The sequence below is a fragment of the Nannobrachium achirus genome (assembly GCF_963921795.1).
Source record: "Nannobrachium achirus genome assembly, chromosome: 7".
NCBI lineage: Eukaryota > Metazoa > Chordata > Actinopteri > Myctophiformes > Myctophidae > Nannobrachium > Nannobrachium achirus.
In genome coordinates this window covers 65,112,122-65,138,466 of record NC_137816.1, presented here as the reverse complement: position 1 = coordinate 65,138,466, position 26,345 = coordinate 65,112,122, and the positions used below count along the sequence as shown (strand labels likewise).

At 42.7% G+C, this 26,345-nt stretch overlaps 1 protein-coding gene across 1 annotated transcript in view; it reads right to left on the bottom strand.

Moving 5' to 3' along the window:
- The window catches only part of LOC308288922 (leucine zipper protein 2-like), a gene marked incomplete at both ends in the record, with an annotated part of 241,708 nt that overhangs the window by 104,116 nt on the left and 111,247 nt on the right, over positions 1 to 26,345 (bottom strand). Inside the window, 2 exons of the mRNA XM_080730396.1 lie at positions 5,182 to 5,252; positions 10,071 to 10,188. Coding sequence (XP_080586522.1) covers positions 5,182 to 5,252; positions 10,071 to 10,188 — 189 coding nt within the window. The remainder of the gene's footprint in view (positions 1 to 5,181; positions 5,253 to 10,070; positions 10,189 to 26,345) is intronic.

The window sequence follows — 26,345 nt, the reverse complement described above, 5'->3', positions numbered from 1 at the left end:
TATCATGTAGCTGTATCAAAGGCTGCCAGAAAAACTGTTCATGTGCGAAGAAGGGAATTGCATGCTACTTGGGGTGTCGTTGCCAAGGACTGGAGACAAGATGCAGCAGGATAGGTACACATGACAGTGATAGTGACTAGCAAGTATTTGCATTATAATGCAGCCTGTTTTAATCATGTGTTCATTATAATTTCCCTGAAGCTGAAGTTGTTGGAAAGCATGTGCATGTCTATGTGTGAAAGACCCAAAAAGGCAGTTGCATTCATTTCATTGAGATAATCCCTCTCTTTTTTCTTTTTTTTTTAATTAAAAAATAATTTCTAAGATACATTGTTTTGGTCTCTGATTTTATCTGAAGTCATTGCTACAACTACATACAGTAGAATCGGACAGGAAATATAATATCTCGTTTACATTTTGACAACATGCAAACTCAAGAATAATACAGGTATAAGTCCCTTCTGTGCCATAAATCTTAGCAAATGGATTCATATTGCTTGTATTTGCAAAAGCAGTCAACAATCATGGTAGAAATTATGTTAAAGCTCTATTTTGGGAGTCCACCATCTTGCAAATATGCACAATAAAGGTCCAGACACACCCAATAATAAAATTAGCTATTCCATTGGGTCTCCCATGGTCAGACACCATGAAATAGACACCAAGTTTGCGTTTCTAGCTCATCTGGTTCAGAAGCAAAACCTATTTTCTGGGTCCTTACATTATGGCGGCCATATTGTGGCGGCCATATTGGATTTCATGGAAACTTGCAATACAAAAAATGTTCATATGTATACCATTGATCAACCTGTGAAGTTTCGTGGAAATATCCCTCAGTTTAATATTTTGCCCTATTCACGCCCCATTAAAACTAAAGGCGGCCATATTGGACTTTGTTGTACAAATTGACCGGGTTGTCCATATAGGTTGTGATCCTACTGGGTCATAGATAATATTTCTGGTGGACAACTTTGTATGTCGGGGCAAATGCAGCACACCTTCCTTTGCCCCCTGGGTATTAGGCAATTTTCTATCGACAGAGGTAAGTAATTTTAGTTTTTTTTTTTGTCATGGTTTAACTTGTAGGCGAGTGCTTTCTCATCAGCCTGACAGGCGACAGCAGGAGTAGCTGCTAAATCTGATCTTAGACCAGCATTATTATCTCACAGTTACACAGCCATTCTTCATGTCGCTGCCTCGCGGCTAATAACGGACCTGAATCTGATCCTAGGTCAGCCTAAACACAGCACAGCACACACGTTAAACAGAACTCCAGTTCGTTCCGTATCCTGATCATAGCAGCGCACGCCAGCGCACACACACATTGATTGATTGCTTGCTTTACAGTTTGCATAACTAGCAGAAAGTACACAAACATCACACACACAGTACGGGTCCTATCGGGTCCTCTCGGGTTATACACATGATGATACAGTCCCGTGTTCAGAAGGGTTCCGAGGGAAATTCGACCGTTTCCGACCCGGCTCCGAGTGATTACGATAAAACACTGACCGAACCCGGTAAGGGTCTCTCGGGTCCTCGGGTAATTTCGGGGTTCTGCTGGAGAACTAGACAACAGGGGCATTTCAGCCTAATAGACCCCATGGACAGTCATTTGGGATCGATATAAGTAGGAAAATGAGCCCAGATGTGATTTAGCATGGAGTTGTCCTTCAAGTCTCTGCAGTGATGAACTGCAGTATTTTCCATACCAGTGATTTTCTCTGTTGCTGTAATAAAACCATCCAAGCAAAACATGTATTTACTCTCAGTAGTAAAAGAAAATAAGCTGTGTTTCAATGTATTCTCTTTGGGACATTACCATCGACGGACATTAGAGTCAAGTGATAACGAATCAGCTCTGGGACTTATCGTAATGAATAAAACATTATTTTAACCAATCTGTATGGCCCAGTATGTTAATGCAACGTAATTAATACATCTGCAGTGGTTGGAGGCGGTCTCTTGAGACCTTTTAGACCCTGGTGTCCTAAGCAGCACTGGGGTGGGCTCTCATTTGGGAGACGTGGATTTGAATACTGGATAGAAATGGCATAATCGTTTTATTTCGTTTTGGTATGATAATTGGTTTGGTGTGTATACATCTTTTTATTCTAGCTCATAGCGCCACTGGCAAGACTAAACCAGGGTTTCCCACAGTGGGTGCCGTGGCACCCTAGGTGCTGTGATACCAGTCCACAGAATAATTTGATAATATTTGGAGTTCATCAGTATCACTTCATCAATATCATTCACTTCACTATGCTTAGTAAAACAGACCTGATTTGCACTGTACTTGATGTGTTTTTATTTTTGCTCTATTTTTGGTGAATCTCGGATTTTCACTTGTAACAAAGTATTTCTACATTGCACTATTGATACTTTCACTTGAGTAAAAAAATAAATAGTAATTTTTCCAACAGTGCCAATTTGGAATGTGTGTGAAATCTCGACTTCGTTGCAAAAGAGGGTAAACCTCAATGCTCTTTTTCGAGAATAAATAAAAGTTTCAATCAACTTTCCAAGAAGAACACTAACTGTACAATTGCTACTCCAAAGGGACTGGTTATCTAGGATTAGGACCCGCGGCAGTGGTGTCCACTAAGAACTTAACCGAGATGTCTTGAAATGTATGGACGGCTCTGAGGTATTGCTGGGAGAACCAGCTGAAGTCTTGAGATGGTTGGGTGTGATGATAAGCTACAAGCTTCGGTGATCCTGAAGATAGAGTACGAGTCGAGGAATGCTTCTTACCGGACACAGTAAGAAGCATCGGGAAAATCGATGTTATATAACATCCTGCCTGTACAGTATTCATTCAGAACGCCCTCCAAATCAAGATTTCTTAAATGTCACATTGTGCCCCTTTCTACAGATGTTACCTTTGATAAATATTTCCCCACGTTGTGGTGCTATACTTTCAGCGAAAATTGTTTTAGGAAGCAATCAAAAGAAAGTTAAGAGCTGTCGAGAGCAAATGCTTCGCCATAAATCAGCGGTCCGCACGCTGAATGATGGAGTCGCACGGTAATTGCACTCGTCACTCGACGCGTGTTTAGGTGGAACTTTTAAAAGCTGTGTCGCCAACAAACGACACGGCTTTGAGTACTTTTACTTGAGTACTAGTACACAAGAAAAGACATCTGAACAGATACAAATACTCATTTATTCCCATATCCGTTACTCTGCTAAACTCAGGCTGTTAGTGAGTGGGGTCTGATGACTCTAGTGTAATGTAGGGTAATGTATGCACTTGACCTGTATGTCAGCACTGTGTGTTGTGCACTATTTGTTGTAATTTACTTTCTTTCTGTCTGTCTTGTCCTGTTGTATGTTATGTAGCAGCCTGCATGTCCAAGACAAATTTCCCTCTGGACCAAATAAATGAATCTTGAATCTTACTCAACATTTTTGGTACTTGTACGTGTATAATTTGACGCAAATTCTTTTGAAATTGTACTTGTTCCTACAAAAAGGTCTGAGTACCTCTACCACCACTGGTTGTGAGCTAATAGATTGTTTTCAGCACAACACACCACTGTATGACTAAATATAGGCCTAAATCAGGCCACGGGCCCCCTGAACGGTCTATTTTATTGATCGGTTATCAGGATATTGCCCGCAGGAGACTGGATCTCTGAACCTCAATCAGAAGCTGACATTTCATGTGAGTGAAAAGGCTGCATAACGTCCCCTCCTCATTAAAACACTCATTACACACAACATTAATCAGACAATTATAACTGCTGAAGAGGCTTTTTATCAAGACACTTAAACAGCTGCTTGTATATAGAAGCATGGATGTGCTCATGCTGCATGCAGCTGAGGGGCATTTTCACTATAAATGAGTGAAAGGTTATGTTTGGGTCACACAATGATCAACATTCAGCAAATTTGGGGAGGAATACGTCAGTCTGACGTTTCATTATTCCGACTACGTGGCTAAGCGTGCGGTCAGGGTTAGGGTTAGAGACGGGGTTAGCAATGGACGAACGCAAAGTCAGAGTAATGCGTGTCGGAAAAAATGCAATACGCACCCCATATTTGTCTCCGCCACGCCAGATGGCCAAAGGCCGAAACTATACTTTTGCCCATGTATCTCCGCCTGGCCGCCCGTGCACGCGCGGGTGTGTGCACGTGCGTCTCTCAAATAATCCCTCAAGAACATATTCCGAGCTGCACTATTGCATCAGTTCAGCAGCTCCCTTTACAACGTGTAGAGTTAGAAATGTTAAGAATGTAAACAAAGACACGTGGACTGGAAGAGGTAAGCTGAGGGCGGACAAAACGGGCCAACCTCCTGTTATTTGCACTCAAATCGACGTTGCCACCAGAGGCAAATTCAAAGGAAAGCAACAGCAGGGGGCGCTGTTTTGTCCTTTTTGTTTTGAAGACCCACATAAATCAGTACACATTGTCAGTTGGGTCATGTGATCAAGATGTACATCAGCTAGGGTTCCCCTATTAGTTTTCCCCAAGGGCCCGAATTATGTCTAGGGTACCAAGCCGAGGGCCACAACATTGCAGGGGGCGACGGTGGCGTTCTCACTACTCCAGTTTTCGTCATTGTCGGGTGAAAATCTTGTATGTCCAAAACCGTCCGTTTTGAATTTATCATTTTAAAAATGATTTAAACTAGTGAAAACAGCCGATCTACAAGCACACAACGCCTCGCGGTGCGAGGCGTTGTGTGCTTGTAGATCTGCTGTTTTCACTACTTTTGTGCGACGGCCTTGTATGATTTGCGAAAGAACGTACAAATTTGGAGATACGAGATTTCCACCCGACAATGACGATATACTAGTGTTGTTGCTGCTCTTATACCACCATTATTACTGGGGTTGGTGTGGGCCAGACAGTAGCCCCCCGCGGTCCGCAAATGGCCCGCGGGCCGCCTATTGGGGAACCCTGATCTACATTATCAGTCAAATTCTTAAGAATCCATTCTAATTGGCTATGTCTGCCTTCCAAATTGTGCAGGCTTAGGTAGGCGGAGAGCTGTGCTCCAAGGAGTCCACTCTGTTCTCTGCTCAGTTAGAATAGAGGTGTAAATGTTACCTCTGTTCTCTGCTCAGTTAGAATAGAGGTGTAAATGTTACCTCTGTTCTCTGCTCAGTTAGAATAGAGGTGTAAATGTTACCTCTGTTCTCTGCTCAGTTAGAATAGAGGTGTAAATGTTACCTCTGTTTGTGGCTGAGGTCCAGGATGTGTTGAACGTCCTTCTTGGCCACAGAGTCATGGTTTTTCAGTGACTGGAAGGAACAGAAACACACAGTTAAATCCTCAGTGTTCATTTAACCACTGAAACCCTTTATACTTAGTTTACCCTATGAGTCCCCAGGGCTCTATGCTTGGCTCCCTACTTTTTCTCTCTTCAATAACTATCTTTAAATCAGCTATTTGTGGTTAATTTTAGCCTTAGAATAAGGACAGGGTTCATGTGGTTCATGTTGTGAGTTAACGTACAGTAACGTAACTGAGCCCTGGAATAAGTGAATTTATTGTAATATGATAAATATTTCAATACATTAATGTAATATTGCACCAGTATGAAAGTGTTTCTTTGCACTAGAAGAGATGAGAAGGCTTTTTATTCCAGGAAAATGACATCCTTCAAACTGACTGCAGTAAAATGAGAAGTTATTTCATAGCACTTTGAATTGCAGTGCTGTTGAGAGAACCATCACCCTGCATGCGTACGTGCGTGTGTATGAGAGATATAGGATATGACTGAAGAATGTCTTATGGTGATTCTTGTCAAAACAATGAAGTGCTCTTTGTATAATAAGACAAATGAAAGAGAACAACGAACAAAACTGTGCAGTAATGTGCAGTACACACACACACACACACACACACACACACACACACACACACACACACACACACACACACACACACACACACACACACACACACACAGAAAGCTATACATGCCTAAATCCCTCCCACTGTAATCAACCCAGTGATTCACATGTGGGAGTTGATTTGCATAAAACACAGTGAAACATTGATAACTTTGCAGGTATGAATGGCATGAAGAAGAGCTTGCGTTGGTGTCCTGGATAACACGTACTGTGCACTGTAATTATATCTCAAACACACAGTCACGTTTTATGAGATCTAAAAAAAAAAGCTGTTTAAAATGCAACCATGTATCTGTGAAAAGGGGGCCATTGTGATGATTTTAATTGTCCTGGGGGTCTTGATAAATGCCAGGTTAAGAGACTCTGCTTTATTTACCAAAAAAACTAAAAAACTAAAACAATCTAAACTTGGCTGTAGGCAGATTGAACACTTTCCTGATTATTACTCATGGATTAGTCAGGGTTCTGATTGCCCTCCAACGGAAAAATGTAAAAGAGTTAATTTATCCCTGAGAGTGTACAGATGGAACCACATGGATGCGTAAGGGTCAACTTTCAGATCTTAATTAACACTAATGACTTCACAGTGTAAAAGAGTCACCATACAAACTTTGAGGCCCCTGCATTTCTCACTGCTGCCGAGGCAAGACATCGTAGCAGTAATAATAGTAATAATTGGAGTTGTTCCCACACAGAGTGTCGGTGAAGCTGCCGACACTGGCTAAAACGCTGGTATCGGCGAGTATGTCAGTCTATGTCATTCTGATACACTTTAATTCATCACATGATCAGATTTAATTTACAGTAATATTTTTGAATTGATGTTGCACTACTGTTTTAATACTCTTACTGTAAACTTTTATTATTTTACTAACGTGTTGCTGTACTTGAACTATTGTTAACGTTGTTGGACAAGTTACTTTTTAAAAGTAACTAGTTGTAGTTATTAATTACTGCTCTGAAAAAGTTAATTGTTACGTTTTTAGTTACTACATTATAAAAGTAACAAGTTAGTTACTTTACTTTACTTTAAAAAAGATAATAACAACTAAGTATTTTTCCAAAAAAATAAATGAAAGCCAGTCAGTTTCACTCGTATTTTGAATTTCTCTGACCAAAAGTACGGTATAGCACTTATGAGCTGGAGGAAGTTGCTCGGGATAAGGAAATCTGGAAGTTTCAGTTGGAACTGTTACCCCCGCGACCCGATTCCGGATAAGCGATTGAAGATGAATGGGATGGATGGATGTGTTGCAAATAGCATCCCCGTCCCCCGGGACCCCACATGCTGCCCCCCTGGATAGAAGCCTCAGCAGCAGCACTGAATGGACATCAAAGTCTGGCCTGAGGGACAACGGTCACCAGAGAGCACAGCGCCAGACAGAGAGGCTCATGGGAAGATACACCGCCTGCCCTGTCCACTCACTTACTGACTGACTGACTGACTGTTTGTACAGTATGTCTATCACGCACGCACATACACACACACGCACACACACACACACACACACACACACACACACACACACACACACACACACACACACACACACACACACACACACACACACACACACACACACACAGCACATGTATGCCATTTGATTTGTCTGACTAATATAATTACTTTGACTCTTGATGCTGCCTTTAAAACTAATGTAATAACTAAAGCCATCAAAGCTCTATAAAGTGATTATTTCGATTCAAACTTCAGGCCTCTGGTCAAAGCAGGACCAGGACCAACATTCTGACTCAGGGACGTGCTGGCCATTGGGAAAAGCGGGACAACTCCCGAACGGCCGGTTCATTCCCGGCCGGTCCAGGTCCAGGCCGGCCATTAGGAAAAAAATAAATAAATAAAATGTCGGCCTTCGTAAATTCAAAAGTAAATCGTCACTGTCGGGCAGAAACCTTGTATCTCCAAGTTTCAAATTAGATTTTTTTTTTCGCAAAGCAAAGCCCTGCTTCATCATACAAGGCCGTCGCACAAAAGTAGTGAAAACAGCAGATCTACAAGCACACAACGCCTCGCACCGCGAGGCTTTGTGTGCTTGTAGATCGGCTGTTTTCACTAGTTTAAATAATTTTTTAAATGATAAATACAAAACAAACAGTTTTGGACATACAAGGTTTCCACCCGACAATTGGCCCACTTACTGGCTTGTCACTTGTCATGACCTGAAATGGCAAATCTTTGAGTAGCAGCAGCGCTATTAGAGAGATCTCTCTCTCTCTATAGCGCGCAAAGACAGCCTCTCCAACTCTTTTTCCCAGGCTGAATCAGGGGCCCAGCATGTCCCTGTTCAGAAATGTCAGGGAAACAATTCTGAAAGTCTAAATGTTCTGCTGTTCTGTATATGAGCTTCCCTCCTTCACTTTGTACAGACATTAGTGATGTGGAAGGTTGGCTTGTACAGTTACTGATTTTCCCCCCTTGGGATAATAAAGGTATCTATCGAGCTACAAGGACGTGATGTTCTCCTGTGCTCACTAACTGGAAGTTATGTTCTCTCTTATTTTTTAAATCATATTATACTGGTGCTAGGTTCTCGGTTTACCTTATGATCCTATAGATTACTGAGTCACTACACCGTCTCTATGATGATTGTATGTGTTTACCTTATGATCCTATAGATTACTGAGTCACTACACTGTCTCTATGATGATTGTATGTGTTTACCTTATGATCCTATAGATTACTGAGTCACTACACCGTCTCTATGATGATTGTATGTGTTTACCTTATGATCCTATAGATTACTGAGTCACTACACTGTCTCTATGATGATTGTATGTGTTTACCTTATGATCCTATAGATTACTGAGTCACTACACTGTCTCTATGATGATTGTATGTGTTTACCTTATGATCCTATAGATTACTGAGTCACTACACTGTCTCTATGATGATTGTATGTGTTTACCTTATGATCCTATAGATTACTGAGTCACTACACCGTCTCTATGATGATTGTATGTGTTTACCTTATGATCCTATAGATTACTGAGTCACTACACCGTCTCTATGATGATTGTATGTGTTTACCTTGTAAGTCGCTCTGGATAAAGAACATCCCTAAAGTCAAAATGATCTCTATTCTCTGTCATTGTTTGGCAGTATGATTTAAGCTAGCCATCATATTCTTAGCAATTACTCAAATCAATTACTTTTTTTCCTCCTTCAAATTAATCAAGAAGCAAGTTTTATATAGCCTACATACAGAGAGTAAATCAACAAATGGACGAGAGAAAAAAATATTATTTACTAAATCGATTAATCTGATTTTGTAATATTCAACTATGTACGTATAGCTCACAATCTTACGGGGTATCAAAGACCATGGATTCATGTATTAAAGCAGGGGTTCCCAAACTTTTTTGTCTCAGGGCACCCCGTGAATATATATTTTTTTAAATCCGAGGCAAACCTACATTATAATTTTCACTCCCAGCACCTCATATTTATTGCATATCGTTGTTGTCGGGTGGAACCCTTGTATGTTCAAAACCGTTTGTTTTATATTTATCATCTATAAAATGTACTAAACTAGTGAAAACAGCAGATCTACAAGCACACAACGCCTCACGATGCTAGGCGTTGTGTGCTTGTAGATCGTCTGTTTTCACTAGTATTGTGCGACAGAGGTTTCTGCCTGACAGTAATGATATTTTAGTGATTATGTTGCGAGGAAAACGTTGAGATAATAGTCATTTTAGTTAGAAGTGATTGAAAATAACTGTGTACTTCAAGTTTAAAATGATACTAAATATTTTTTCAAGTGTCCAAATAAATTCCAAATATTATCAAATGATCTCGCGGCACCCCTGGACTGCCGTCGCGGCACCGCAGGGTGCCCCGTCATCACCCACTTTGAAAACCCCTGTTTTAAAGAGTGGGAAAATGTATCCAGCTTTCATTAATCATCCTGATGTGATTCACAGTTCTACCTTGAATTACTTATTCAGCCGGCTACAGATCTGATATAGTGTCACACCTCATAACAGGAGATGGGATCACCGCATTACAGTACATTTGTTTCATAATCGCGTCATTAAACTGCAATCAGGCTTCCGAGCCATTTCTGATGGCAAAAAGAAAAGAAAAAAAAGAGGATGTGAAATCACCTCCAGGCTCAAGTGGAGCCACTTTGGCCCCTTTAACATCCCTGTGATGTTTTCAAACTGAAACAGGAAGGTTCTCACCTGGAGGTTGCCTTTTATGCTGTCCAGCTCCTTTGATGTCCTGGAGAGTTGGTGCAGAATACCACTCCTTTCACCAAACACCTCCTTTAGCTTCTTTTCAAGACCCTCATAGCTTTGTCTGGAGAGAGAGAGAGAGAGAGAGAGAGAGAGAGAGAGAGAGAGAGAGGGAGAGAGAGAGAGAGAGAGAGAGAGAGAGAGAGAGAGAGAGAGAGGGAGAGAGAGGGTTCTTTAATGAATTCATCATATTCCATACAGCATGCAATCATCAGGCAAAAAGACAAAAAGCTCAACATAGGCCTAGTAATTTCCCTAATGTATAGAACACACACACACACACACACACACACACACACACACACACACACACGCACACACACACACACACACACACACACACACACACACACACACACACACACACACACACACACACACACACACAGTGTGCCCTGAGGTGCTATCCTCATAGAGAGGCTGAATTCATTTCATTTGTTCAGCACTTCAACACTGGTAGACATGAATGATCTGCAAGCTCGACTGGTTCGGAGGGACGCCACCCTATAGCATCCGTCTGACGGTTACAGCTGTACCCTACCTACACTAGGGAAATGTAGAGTGTCTTCCCGGGGACCCAAAACAGAGGGACACCCAGCCCAAACTTTACCAATCACAATCCCCACTTAATGTGGACCATGACAGTAGGGATGTGAAAAAAAAACGAAAATCGACGCGTCGATCGACTCATGCTCACCGCGACTCAAAAAGTACGAGTCGAAAAATCGAAAAATATAAATATTTTTTTATTTTTCTAAAGTTTTTAAATGCGCCGTTGTGCTGCTCTCCTCTCAGCTGCTGCTTAGCGGAGAAAAAAAGTGAAAAAAGTCGATCGACGCGTCGATTTTCGGCCACGACGCGTCGATTCGCAAATAATGCGTCGATTAACATCCCTACATGACAGCTCAGCTGATGCTGTTACGCCAATCACAGCTAACCGTATGCTACAACGAACCACAAAGCCAAACTCTTTTCATTTCAAAATTAACGTTTGACTCAAGCTGCTTCGTTTACAGACTGTAGGCCTAGGCTACACTTAGAAAGTGTCTACAGCTTGAACAGGGAAGCCTGAAGTCACACCGTTATTAGTCTGTCTTGTCGTCATTACAGCAACCTAGCTTGTAAGCTAAAGTAGAAAGTGGCAATTATAAAGGACAAGAACTGCGGGCTAATTGTTGTTTGTCAGCTAACACACACACACGCACACACACACACACACACACACACACACACACACAAGCGCATGCACACATGAGCACACACACACACAACACAAGTAATTGCTCAATGCCACCTTCTTGACGTTGCAACTTTGACCTGCTCTTTTATGGTGGAAGATATTAGTTAGGGGCCGGAGCTACGAGCCATTATCTGTTCTAAACGAGAGAACCCGTATGTGGGTGGAAGATAGGGAGGTCACTATAGACTGATTTCCTGAGAGCCTCCCTGTGGAGAGTGCCGCCGGCGCCATGACTGCGGTTTCAACCCAACGTAGGCCTACAACCATAGGGAAACAAATACAAAACACGCATGGCTTCCCGAGGCTGCATGCTAACATTAGGAGTGAGTAGCTAACAAAAACGTTTCCGAAAACCTACTGTGCTGTGGGAACAAAGTCCTTTAGGTCAGGGGTTTTCAAAGTGGGTGACGGGGCACCCTGGGGTGCCGTGACGGCAGTCCAGGGGTGACGGGGCACCCTGGGGTGCCGTGACGGCAGTCCAGGGGTGCTGCGAGATAATCTGATAATATTTGGAATTTATTTGGACACTTGAAAAAATCATTTTAAACTTGAAGTACAAAGTTATTTTCAGTCAGTTTTAACCAAAATGGCTATTATCTCAACGCTTTCATCGCAACATAATCACTAAAATATCGTCACTGTCGGGCAGAAACCTTGTATCTCCAAGTTTCAAATGTGTACGTCTTTTGGTAAAGCAAAGCCCTGCTTCATCTATAAGACTGTCGAACAAAACTAGTGAAAACAGCCGATCTACAAGCACACAACGCCTCGCGATGCGAGGCGTTGTGTGCTTGTAGATCGGCTGTTTTCACTAGTTTAGTATATTTTATAGATGATAAATACAAAACAAACGGTTTTGGACATCCAAGGTTTCCACCCGATAACGACGATATGCTATAAATATAAGGTGCTGGGTGGGAGTGAAAATTATAATATAGTAGCCTCGGATTTAAAAAATATTTATGGGGCGCCCTGAGACAAAAATGTTTGGGAACCCCTGCTTTAGGTTGATATTTGTTTATCCACTTCTGGGGAACATCTTTGTAACTCCTCGTCCAGCGTATCAACAGACTAGAGCAGGGTTCCCCAATTAGTTTTTCCCAAGGGCCGAATTATGTCTAGGGTACCAAGCCAAGGGCCACAACATTGCAGGGGGCGACGGCGGCGTTCCCACTACTCCAGCGACAGTTTTCGTCGTTGTCGGGTGAAAATCTTGTATGTCCAAAACCGTTCGTTTTGAATTTATCATTTTAAAAATGATTTAAACTAGTGAAAACAGCCGATGCGAGGCGTTGTGTGCTTGTAGATCTGCTGTTTTCACTACTTTTGTGCGATGGCCTTGTATGATTTGCGAAAGAACGTACAAATTTGGAGATACGAGATTTCCACCCGACAATGACGAAATACTAGTGTTGTTGCTGCTCTTATACCACCATTATTACTGGGGTTGGTGTGGGCCAGACAGTAGCCCCCCGCGGGCCGCAAATGGCCCGCAGGCCGCCTATTGGGGAACCCTGGACTAGAGTGACACCGCAGCCATGGCTGACTGCACCCTCTACAGGGAAGTGCTCAGGAAAACGGTCTATGGCTGTTCCACCGTGTGCTTTTTGATCAGGCAGGTTACAAGTCAGCCTTCCCTGCAATGGACCACAGAGTCACACAGAAGTGAGCTTTTGAATGCCACCACAAACCTGTCGGAGGCCGGCGCGCCCCTGGATCCCAAACACCGCCCGCGGCCGTTTCTATTGGCCCGTCGTCCCACGAGTGACGAAATGTTTGACAGGGTTATTTGCTAGGAGAATATACACACCAGCAGCACGGTACGTAATCATTATTATCTGTGGCGCAAACTGAACTCCCAGAAAACTGCAGGTCTTAGTTCTTTAATTGTGTTCGATTTCTTTTAAAACACCCTTCTGTTTGCCACTGCCTTTCACACAGTTAGTTCCCACGTTTATATTCAAGTCAGGGACGTGCTGGCCATTGGGAAAAGCGGGACAACTCCCGAACGGCCGGTTCATTCCCGGCCGGTCCAGGCCGGTTGTTCCATTTTGGGGGCTTTGCGGCCAACAAAGTAAATCGTCACTGTCGGGCAGAAACCTCGTATCTCCAAGTTTCAAATGTGTACATGTTTTCGCAAGGCAAAGCCCTGCTTCATCATACAAGGCCGTCGCACAAAAGTAGTGAACAGCAGATCTACAAGCACACAACGCCTTGCGGTGCGAGGCGTTGTGTTCTTGTAGATCGGCTGTTTTCACTAGTTTAAATCATTTTTAAAATGATAAATACAACACAAACGGTTTTGGACAAGGTTTCCACCCGACAACGACGAAATATAACTCATGTACAGTAATCGGCCCAATGGCTTGTCACTTGTCATGATCTGAAATGGCAAGCAGCGCTATAGAGAGAGAGATCTCTCTCTATAGCGCGCAATGAGGGCCTCTCCAACTCTTTTTCCCGGGCTGAATCAGGAGCCCAGCATGTCCCTGCAGAATGTGACAACGTTGCCATCAAGCATTGAGCAGCTCTCCATGCTCCACTGTTCACTGTGCCCCCTCAGCATCAGCACTTCTCTATTACACTGCAGGACAGCTGCCTGATACATAACCTAATATCTCCATGGCTTTTCGTAAGTAAATGTTGCACACAAGCAGCAAAAATAGCCGATCTACAATGTGACACATCGTTGTGCACTGTGAGCTTGTAGACTGGCAATTTTCACTATTTTAGAAACATTCTTTTTAAAGTGAATGTCGTTACACTGACTATGAATTTTCTGATTTAGCCAATGAAAAGTAACAGCTTGTGACTAAATATTAAGAACATTGGATCCAATGGAAGCCATTTCCTGAAAAGTAACACTTTTGGACATACAAGGTTTCAACCCTACAGTGACGATAACACTGTCCTGCTGTGACTCCAAGGCTAGAGAAATGTTTGGCCTCAATAAGTCCATGTGTTATCGTGTCATATCCAATAAATGATGCCACCACCACATTGTGGGAGAGAGAAAGATCATCTTTTGATTACTTCACAAAGCCGCCCTGATGTCATAAATAGCACTGGCCTGATGTAAAAGATGACATCATGTGATTGCAGATATACGTTTATGGACATGAGCCTGTTTGGCAGGCAGTGAAGCTGCTCATTAGCACACATTCTCTGACTGACATCCAAAAAGAGATCTTTGTTAGGAGGGAGGGAGACAGAATCCTAGCCTCTTAATAGGTCACACTGTAATTAAGCAGCTGCTGTCTTTTTTGGCATTAATGGCCAATTTGTATTGGACAAATTAGGAAAAAAGTAGACTTTGCTGTGTTCTCCTTGTCTGGCGATATAGTGTTTTCTGTGTCAGTGGACCTCAAGTCACAAGTCTTCTTCATTTCCCAGCCAGAGATGAAGCTATTCCATGGGGTAATGAATGCACTGCAGACAGGGTGAACTCCCATCCCCCCTCTTTCCCTCTGCTGCATGAACCCACAATAAACTCCCCACTGATGCCATATGGTGTCAAGTCATGTGCAGGATGCAATATGCAGTGTTATTTATTAATATCCCAGGTGCTGCTTTTCTCTCAGTGATTTACACTGTGTGTTATTGTGTTGATCTGGTGATGGGGACTCTGTCCCATGGGTGATGCCAGGTTCCTGGAGCAGGGACCAGCTTAAAACAAACCAAAGCATCTTTGCATAAAAAGGTAGCTATGCACGGTCAAACAATAGTTTAACCACATTAACCCTGATCCTATTTTGGTCGTACCCGTATGTAAAAATCCTGAATATATACCTAAACACATAGCATACCTATTCATGGGTTGCATTTGTAGTCCTAAACCAGCCATATTGAGGACCAACACAGCCAGGTGTTCAATTTGTCTGATTGGCATAGAACCGAATGTTCTACGTTAATCAAAACACCTGTGTTGGTCCTCAAAATGGCTGGTGCCTGGTGTAGGACTACAAATGCAACCCATGAGCATGCCATATTAATAGGTGAACATTCAGCAAAGATAAGCAGCGAGTTAAGGACTTTGGCGTGCAACAATCTTTGAGCGCTATGTGCCAAGATGTAGGTAGGGATGGGTATCGTTCACCTTTGAATCGATACGATACCCTTTTCGATACCTGGGAATCGATACGATACCCTTTTCGATACCTGGGAATCGATACGATACCCTTTTCGATACCATTTTCGATACTTTTTATTTAAGTTAGAGGTGATGATGATGATCACACAGTGTGGCGGGGCAGAGAGTATAGACGTTGGATAATCATCATAATAATAAACATTATAGGCTAATGTCGGCTATTTTCCACAGTAACGAGTGTAGCCTACTAAAGCAGTCATTAAACTCTCAGTAGCCCAACTGTTACAGATGCGACCGGCCAGGGGTGTGTTCCAGAGTATCGAAGCGAGGTATCGTTTGTTTTTACGTGAACCGATACCCGATAGTATCGACGTCATGCAATCGATACCATTAAAAGTATCACAGACGATACCCATCCCTAGATGTAGGCAAGATGTAGGCCACGCTTCAGGACCCAGACTTGGGTGTACAACAAACTTTGAGCGCTTTGTGCCAAGATGTAGGCCGGATGTATTGTAGGCCACGCTTCAGAGCCCGGACAAAGCCAGATGTTGGAGCTTAGCTCCTTCTTGGAGCACCGCTCAAAAAGGAGGGGAACAAACATAGACACCTGGGGGACCCCATTCAATGAAGCACTGTGTATACGTCGATGTAGGCTCTGGGGCCAAGTTCTCTCCTCCGCGTCATCAGTGCCCACACCCTAGGTGGGGTTGGCGAAAGGACCTTTCTGCGTGGAGTTTTCATGTTTTCCCCATGTCTCTTAGGGTAGGTACCCTCACAAAAACATGCAGTAATCCTGGTCACTATACTGCCTCCCCCTGGTCAGCGGGGGAGGCACGCACTACGTCCTGCTCACTCCTCATGCACTGAAGGAAGCATGAGCTCAGTTTGGGGCTCTCGGTTGGCAGAGGGAGAGCAGAGCCCAGGATTACAGTTTAGCCTTAGGCAATTGGCACTGGGTGAAAAATGGGTTACAAAATCGTGGGCTAAAAATTCAGAGAGGATTCAGCCTATGACAGCCGTGGAGCTGTAACTAATTTTTAATCAAGTTAACGAATGAAACCAATCAATCAATCAATCAATCAATCAATCAATCAATCAAGCAATCAAGCAATCAGACAGCCCTATAAGGGTTTCTTGTAGATTTTTCAGACCCTCTCATGAGGGTGATTGAGAGCGTGGGAAGCTGACAGTCCAGCTCTACTGTAGATCTTTATTCCTGATCATGAGAGAGAAGCAGGGATTGGAACAGGATCATGTGGTCGCTCCATTAAACATCTCCACAACTCTGCAACTGTACTTCAGCCAATCCTGGGCTTTCCTCAAAGTCTCCCCATAATCTCACAAAGTTAAGTCTGCATTTTGACACTTTGAGAATTAAATTGACTCTCAGGAACGTGCTGTGCCAGTTTGTGTGCTAAATGTGTATCCTCTGGTGTTCCGGTACACATATCCCTGCATACATCAATTTACATGCAAATGTGCAAGTAATGTTTGTCTCCTCTTGGTAAGGTGATGAATAAATGGGAAAACACCTTCCCACTGACATACAAGTTCAGATTTATAAGGAGACAAGCAGCCTTTGATAAATGGTTCCCTACGTATGTTTTTCCCCCATATAATTGGATAGGCAGCATGAATATTTAGATGGAAAAGCAGAACCAGTGCTTTGGTGGGAGGAAAGCCATCTCTGTAGCGTCAGCTTTCGTCACATGGGATGATTGAAGGGAATGATGGTATTTCTGTGTTGCATCTTTCATCCAGAGAAGAGTGTTGAGTATATTAGTCCTCTACCCTATCACTTTACCCTCTAATGACAACACTTTGAATCTGTCTCCACACTCCTCTTTCTCCCAGAGGGTGCCAAATAAAGAGTGATCTCTCTGGGTGCGGTGCTGAGACATCAGACATATTCTATTAATTCTAATAATTTCTGTTTCAATGCCTGGCATTTTTATTTTGTCAGTGATGAATACAAAACCAATGACATTATATATATATATATATATATATATATATATATATATATATCCAGTAAGATTCTTGGACCACAGTCCAAGAATCTGGGGAAAAAAATGTTTCTCCAAATAATCCACAGACAAATAGCCTACACATTGATTTGGGGGCTCTTGACAACAAACTGTTTGAAAAGCATGTATGGTATACTGTATTATGTGACCAAGATGGTATTGATTGATTGATTGATTGATTGATTGATTGATTGATTTAGCTTTTGCCTCTGGGGGCTCCACCTCCATTTTTGTGTAGAAACCTCGTCCCGGACAACATTACATGTTTAGGACAGTAAATGGTAAATGGTGCATTTATATAGCGCTTTTATCCAAAGCGCTTTACAGAGATTGTGCATTACATTCACCCATTCACACACACATTCATACACCGGTGGCGGAGGAAGCCATGCAAGGCACCAACCTACTCACCGGAGGCAATTAGGGGTTCAGAGTCTTGCCCAAGGACCCTTCGACATTAACTCAGGGGGAGCCCGGATTCGAACTGGTAACCCTTCGGGAACCCTTCGTGCTCTAATAACGGTTTCTCTACCCCTGAGCTATGCCGCCCCAGTGGTGCTGACAGAGAGATCACCAGATAGAAGGTTTATTTTGGACACTAATGATTGATAACATCCACTAATGTGCCTGCCCTGCATAATGTTTTCAGGCGGCATCCTTAGAAAAACGATCGTAGGTGAAGGTGATTCCGCATACGTTTTTCTTCGTTTAGACAATTCTGCCACACGGAGCCGGCATTTCGAGAGCCCCAATACGGACATCCTTGAAACCAGCCCCCAGAGTGAATCAATCTGAAGACGCCGCCTTTGCGTCTCTGTATGCACAGACAAATACACATAATTCCTGAAAGGTCCTACACCATGCATTTAAAAATAATTTATATAACACTGTTTGTGTCCCAAAAACGTTTTTGAAAAGGTTTGAGGCTAAATTAACACTCCTGAATACAGAGCCCCTGTCATTTCTGCCTGGCTTTCAGAGCATTTTCAGCTGCAGTACCACCTTGTCCTGAGTGGGAGGACTGCGCTATTGAGCCAGATTTGGCCCCACACTCCTCCCCACCTCCTGCTCAGCAGGCCTGCCCACCCCTCCCCAACCCTCTCCCAGCTCCTCCTGCCTCCTTCTCAGGCCTGCCCACCCCTCCCCAACCCTCTCCCAGCTCCTCCTGCCTCCTTCTCAGGCCTTGTGACATCACAAATCTGACATTTCACAATCAGGACCGTTCTGAGACATGCTAACATAGATCTGCCCATAAACTGAGAAAGACACAATGGTCAGAAATAGGACTTTGTGAGGATAGAAGTTGCTGGTGGGACACCAAGAAAATACATAACAATTGGAAAAATGAAAATTCATGGTGTAGGCCTTTGAAAGAATGAAGTTGCAGCACAAACCCTGCATGTGCCGAGTTGGTGCTTTGTGGCAGCATCACAGCGCCACTCACCGGCCTGGCATATACAGTATACTACAGTGGTTTTGGTGCTTGCCGTTCTCAGTGGTTTCATGTGGGCACACACATTTCTTGAGACGATAACGTCTGTACATTAAACGCTTTGGAAACGACTCGGTGTATCGTCTTTGTGGATACGCCTCAGTGTCACATTGCGATGCAGTGTGAGCTTGTAGATCCAAAGTTTGGGGGAAAAAAATAAATAAAACGATAAATAATAAATGAAAATAATGAAATATTGAGATATAAGGTTTCCTCCTGACAGTGACAATATTGTGATTCTGATGCATTCATAAAGTGTTTATGATTATAAGCATAAGCATGACGGCCATCATAAGCACTGACTATGAAGTGCTTATGATGCACTATTCTAACATATTCTGATTAGTCCTACTCAGAATATGTTAACCATGTTTATGAATCATGTCACCTATTGCATGGGAACGCACTGTAACTACAACATATTTCACAAGACAGGAGCCACAAAAACATTGCTGTAATTCAAAGTCATTTGAAAGAGTTGTAACGTTACCAGACTGAATATAAAATGAGCTAATTTGTTGTCATCCAGATTATGATGGGCGAACAGCGCTTTATGTGGTGCGTCCAATTTCAGGCTGGATTAATCATGCCATTAAATGGGGTGCAAATAAACACTTGTAATAAGGGGGACGGCCCCAGACCTGTCATGGAATCAATCTATTCCTCTAGCAGAGCACGAGCAGCACCTCTCACCTGCAGCCAGCATCAATCACTCATGTTTACTGACTCTTGTCTTGTATAAACAGCTCATGCAGACACCAGGGAATAATAACTGCATGCATGTCAGGGATGTTTGATGCTAAATCTCCTTTTATTGTTTAGTGTGGGGACGTTAAAAGAAAACAATAGTGGGTGTTTTGCTTTGTCAACACAAGACAAAGGACACTTGACACCCGAGACAGAGAACCATAAAACAAAGTTTGGTTTGTAATACTGCAATTAGTATAATCTTATGCCCCGTTTTCATTGAGCAAAACTTCTGGAAGTTTTTTCAAAAATTACGGCAATTTTGAAATTCACGCCATGTGAAAACGGCCACTTATTTTGTGTGCCGGAAGTTTTGCCGTCCGAAATGTTAAGGCAAAATACCGGGAGAATACAAATTTCTCTGCAATGAAAACGCATACCGTTATTTGTGACTTTTCTTTTTTTTTGACAAGCAGGTGCGTGCAAGGAGCCAACATTAACAGTTAAAGCATTGTATTTGTGATTGAAAGCTTCACCTTGCATAAGGAGAGTAATTATTAGGTCAGAATCCATATTGCATTCGAATGTGTAGGCCTATATTAAGCCAAACACATAAGACAGAAGTCTATTTCTTTCTCCAGCCTACGGCCGCGGGTGCTGAGAAATACAATCTCTTTCATGGTTCAAACTTATTTTATTCTATACAAGCCTATTTTAGTCTGATTGGGACGCAATGCGCTCATTATGCTGTGATGAAAGTTGGAAGCTTTACCAACTCAAAGAGCTGCGTCATTAGTTAATAGTTTCTCGTCGTTGTGGATGATTAAAAGTGTGTTACAGAGCAGCGAGCATTGACTCTGGTCATCCATCGTTGACGCGTAAAAAAAAACACAGCTAATAATCTACCAGCCCACAAGTGCAACACGTTGCATAACGCATAGGCTAAGCGATCCTTTCTAAACCTTGTGTGTTGTTGCATGAAGAATATGTCTTGAAACTTGTTAAATCCATGTGTGGGGTTTAGGGTGAGACTGAGAGAAAGAATGAGAGACAGACAACGAACCGCAACGAATCGACTCACTCAAGCAAGCGGCCAGTGTTGCCATGTCTGCTAATTATAAGCGACTCTGGGCTTGATTTCCGTAAAGTTGCTTGTATAGATTGATAGTTGTTGATAGTTGTTTATTTGTTGTGCGCTTGTAGATCGGTAATTTTCAAGTAGCTGATGTGGTGATGCATATAGTTTTAAAGTGCTTGTGTGGCCTAGATAATATCACTTTTTGGGGCTTATTTTCGTACACCTGGTTGCTTATTTCTCTCACAAAGTCTGGCAACACAGACTTTCATACCGCGACAATGGTTTAGTGAAAACAACGTATTTTATGGCTATGCCAGCAGTTTGCTGCCAATGAGGGCATGTGAAAACACCCAAAAAACAAAACTCCCGGCAAGTTGAAAATTATTATGCTAATTATTTTCCAGGAAAAATTCTGGAACTGTAGTGAAAACATGCCTTTAGCATAATACTAGTAAGACGCCCAAACATGCTTACTCAGTTATTCGTTATGTGAAAGTCCTATGATGTCTATGACATCTGACATCATACCCTTTTATGCCCATACATGGAGATCCCTGTCTGAACCAGCCACCCAGATATTGGCTGTCTTGGCCATCTGTCTTGGCCATATATGGATTCTGTTAGTGTGGCCGATGTAGCCTCCATATAGGGGCATTCCCATATGAAGTCCTGTTAGATATATGGGCTTAATTTTGAAATGCGTGTATTTAATTCTGTCCAAAAGCAGGTATAAAACAGCAGACATAAAAATGAATGGGGAATATCAAAAGCTGAGGCATACTGCAGGTTGCCCAGCATGGTTGCTTGTTCATACTACAGCGTCACAGAAAAGGATCAAAAGTAGTAAGATCCTCAAGATCGAAACAGAGCGCAAAGTGACACGTTTCAAGCTTGTGCATCTGCAATCTTTTTCAGTTATTTTTATTTTTTTAATTTGAATTCTGAAAAGTTTTGTACCTAATGAGGTTTCCACCCGACTGAGACGATATCCAACCGGGCCAAATATTCAGAACATCTAAAATGAACAAACCTCATGGTCGCAGATTCAGAAGAAAGCACTCTGTTCACCCGGCTTAAATAAAATAAATAAATTAATAAATAAAGAAAAAACTTCAGCTAAAGAGCAGATTTTAAAAACCAAACAAAATAGCATCTCCAGTGACTCATATTCAAGTAACAGCAGTATTCAGTTTATTAGTAATCAATAAAAACAATGTTGTGTTATAGTACTGTGATTAACGCTGCATGGGCAACAATGCTGCCAAGATGAGCAAATCCATCCTGTTAGCTTTAGTTATTCTACAATACATTGTGAGGATTAAATAAAAGCTTCCACAAAATTACATATAGTTTAGTGTTTCTAGAGCACTATTAGCTACTACTGTTGCTGCTTCTATTCACGTTGTTTGAGAGAGAAAGGACAGGGCATATTCTGTACACTCTCCATAGCTGGGTTTTCCTAGAACTGCAACTATCAATCATTTTCTTAAATTTTTAATACATTTCTTTCTTTGTTCTTTCTCATGGACCTACTCACAGATTGTACCAGTGTCAGTCTACTTTATGTGGATTATGCGGTCGACACATATTGACATTGTGCACCTTAATCCCATGTACAACACACTGATCTTTGTCTTTTCGTTTGTTTTCTAGCACCTTAACTAACGCCCATAAGTATATCATACACAGTATACATCTGCTGCTACGCTCACACACCTTTATATATTATCTCAGGTACCATGGGCAAATATGTAGATAATTTGTTACTTGTTTTCTTGCTTTCACCCTCACCCCCTAAGGTGTGTACTTTGTTGTGCAATGGTTGTGCACAGGGGCGCTAGAACTCCCAAATCCCAAGGGGAGCTGAGCCTGGAGGAGTTCATGCGTGCCGCCTTTGCACGCATGCGGCCTTTGCACGCATGCACACACACAGTCACTCACGCACACACTACAAAATCGGGTATTATTTTTGTAACAGTTTTCTACTGTTTTTATTCCCCATAACGGTGTTAGTTTGCAACAATGAGCCTATAGACAGTTACTAGTTCTCAAATAAATAGACTTTGGTGTGCCATCAAAGCGGGATTTAAATTTGACTTCCCTTCTGACCGGAGGTTGCAAGGTGACCATGTGATTAGGTCACCATGTGATAACCAAACACCTTTTTTCAACATATTTTATTCCCCAAAGTCAAATACATTATTGTTTTAATACAGCTCTGTGTGTATATATAGGCTTCTACCACTTTTTCGAGTCACGTGTTCAAATACTGGATTCTGATTGGCTAAATTCCGGAGGTTATGAGAGGACAACTGCCGCAAAGACTTGTCCGAGATCAATGCGCCTCAGTGTACATCCGGGGACTTCAGGAGGTAGTCGGAACACCTTTCCCCCAACCAACAAATGAAGGTCGCAGCGGTCCTATGTTTACTAACGTGCGTACTATCGTCGCCGATTTATTTGGATCCAATGCAATCCGCCAACTTTAAAGCCCCTTTTCTCTGAACCTATGCCTTTCTGGAAGCGAACAGCCTCTATTTACGGCCGGAACGGTGCTTTTAACTGACGTTAGCTTAGCTGTAAGCTAGACGCATGGATTAGTATGGAGTTGGCGCCATCTGTTGGTGAGTAGAAGATGTTGTTGGTGGAACTATCTGCTGTCTCGCGGAAGTTTTATAGGCAATAATGATTGTAACTTAAGATCCTTGCAAGTTACAACTATGTGTTTTCTTTCATGTATAAGGGAAAAAGTGGTAGAAAAGCTATTTACCACTCGGGGTCGGACATTATGCTCTGATAATGTCCTGTGTTAGGGTGTTATCGGACTCGGCTTCGCCTCGTCCGATAACACCCTAACACAGGACATTATCAGAGCATAATGTCCTCTCACTCGGGGTAAATTGCTTACTTATTTCACAAAAAAAAAAAAAAAAAAATCTCCCCACCACCAGGGGAGCTGCAGCTCCCTCAGCACCCCACTTCCAGCGCCCCTGGTTGTGCAAAAAGAAAAAGTGAAAATGGCATTTAAAGTCATACATTATATGAGCTGGTGTTAGTTGTACAGTACACTGTACGTGTTAAGTCGCAGAGTACTGTACTGTAGTAATTAAGCCTTGTGGAGCCATGAGGACCATAGGGCAGGAGCCTATCTCCTGATTCTGTAGCGTGATGTACACGTAAACCCCCTGGACATGACGCTAGTATGTCACAGGACTTAACCCTAATCCAAGCCTTGGTGCTGAGTGCCAAGCAGGGAGGCACTGGGTCCCATTTTTCAGTCTTTGGTATGACCCAGCCGGGGATCGAACCCCGACCTCCCTGCAGTCTCAGGGCGGACACTATAACCACAAGGCCTCTGAGCTGGAACTGTACTGTGCTCTATAATTATGTTAAGTCATTTATGAACACGTGTTACTTATTTCAGCAAGTTGCAATGAAAGCAGGAACACAGTACACCTATTGTAAAATAATAATTGCACAGTACACTTTACGGTGCACTTAATCATTGTGACGGGTGAAATTAAAGTAGTGTAAGCCGACTGCACTCTCGGCTCTCACTCTTTCTCTCTTGTTTCTAGGAATGAAATTGACAGAGCTGTGGGACAAAGAGACTGAGAGAATTAATAATTTATTCATTATGATGCATTTGATCACACGGGGAAACTACAATTAATTACCTGTCCTCACTGAGTTCACTGTCTGAGCTCTCTCTGTGTGTGTGTGTGTGTGTGTGTGTGTGTGTGTGTGTGTGTGTGTGTGTGCGTGCGTGCGGGCGTGCGTGCGTGCGTGCGTGCATGCGTGCGTGCGTGCGTGCATGCGTACGTGTGTGTGTGTGTGTGACTCTCTCTGTGGGTGTGTTTGTGTGTGTCTTCCAATATGTGTGCGGGCAGGACCGTGTGGGTGTGCGTGCATGCAAGTATTGTGTGCATGTGAGTGAGGTTGTGTGTTCTCTTTGTGTGTGTGTGTGTGTGTGTGTGTGTGTGTGTGTGTGTGTGTGTGTGTGTGTGTGTGTGTGTGTGTGTGTGTGTGTGTGTGTGTGTGTTCGTGTGCGTTCGTGTGTGTGTGTGTGTGTGTGTGTGTGTGTGTGTGTGTGTGTGTGTGCGTGTGCGTGTGCGTGTGCGTGTGTGTCTGCGTGTGCGTGTGTGTGTGTGTGTGTATGTGCGTGCATGCACATTTTAATACAGTGGGTGTATTTGAATATGTGTTGGCGGGCTGACAGTGAAACATGTCTTACCTGAAATAACCTGCTGACTAAGTCATTATTATCATTGGCTGGCTGAAACTACAGCCAATTAAAACAGAGATGGGAGGTGGGTGGCTGAAAACCACAGCCAATTAAAGCAGAGATGGGAGGTGGGTGGCGTGACTCTGGTTAATCATGCAAGCTGTTTAGCAAACATTGAAAGAAAAGGTCAATAAAGCTATTGTTGTGCCATTTAACTCTACAACAATTATGATATTACTTCCTTATTATTCTGGCCCAGACAAACCTTCTCATTTGTCCGTTATTTAAATGATGTAATTATCCACCACAGTGGGGGTTAAGGCATAGGAATAGAGATGCTTTGCATATTAGATGAATAATTCAAAAACTACTCGCAGGCATTTTCATGCATAAGTAGATTCCAATTACTACACCTCGGATTATGACTCTGCAATTCTTTTCCATCCTATACTGTAACATTATGACTGTTAAGGGTCCATTTGTGCACTCTGACAGTTAAATTAACACTGAGGATTTGACTGTGTACACCACTGTACTTGTAGCTGAAGACAATCTTCCTTCCACCAGCTCACATTTACATATTGTACAGACAGTACAGTATCGGGGTAATGATGCAAACTGTAGAATGCAGAACTACTGTATTTCATCCAACCAGTCAAGATCCACTTCACTCTTTAACCCTCTTTTTCACTTTCACGGTAAAGCCTGCATATGTTTGACATATGGAATATGAAACGTGAATCTCGCCTGAGTTGATTTTCTGGTCTTTTTTTTTAGCAAAGGAAGAATGTCAAAGAAAATAGTCTGCTGTCTCCTTTCATATATAGTGATGTTAAACTCAAATTTAAACAGTGACTTTCACCGCGCAGTGAAAGAAACTCATTTGCGTCGAGTGACATGGAATTAGGCTTAAGTGTCCCAAGTGGAAGTCTGGCATACAGTAGAAAAAATACCCGCTAACACGGCTAATCTCGGCTAAACTGCTTGGCCAATCACCATCATAATTATTTATTGTGCACGCAAACAGCAGGCCACAATTCCCAAATATATATTCTTTCGACTCATGTAATTTATGTAAAGCACGTTGGAACCTTAAGTGCTCATCAACTAAGACGCGTCCTCCCCAAACACCCCCACGGCCCCACCGTTGTGCTCAAACCCGTTGGGAAAAACGCGCACGCAGCATCTCACCAGCGTCGCACCGTCTTCCCGTGAGGACGCCAGGACGGGAGGACGGAGCGTCGGCAGCTTAGCATTTCACCAGGTTAGCATCACCTAGCCTGGCGTTTCTCATACTAATCCCTCACTGCGTATCAAATATTAGTCTTGACTCGCGAACAGAATTTTTATTTCCAAGGGGTGGGTTAAAAAATGGCTCT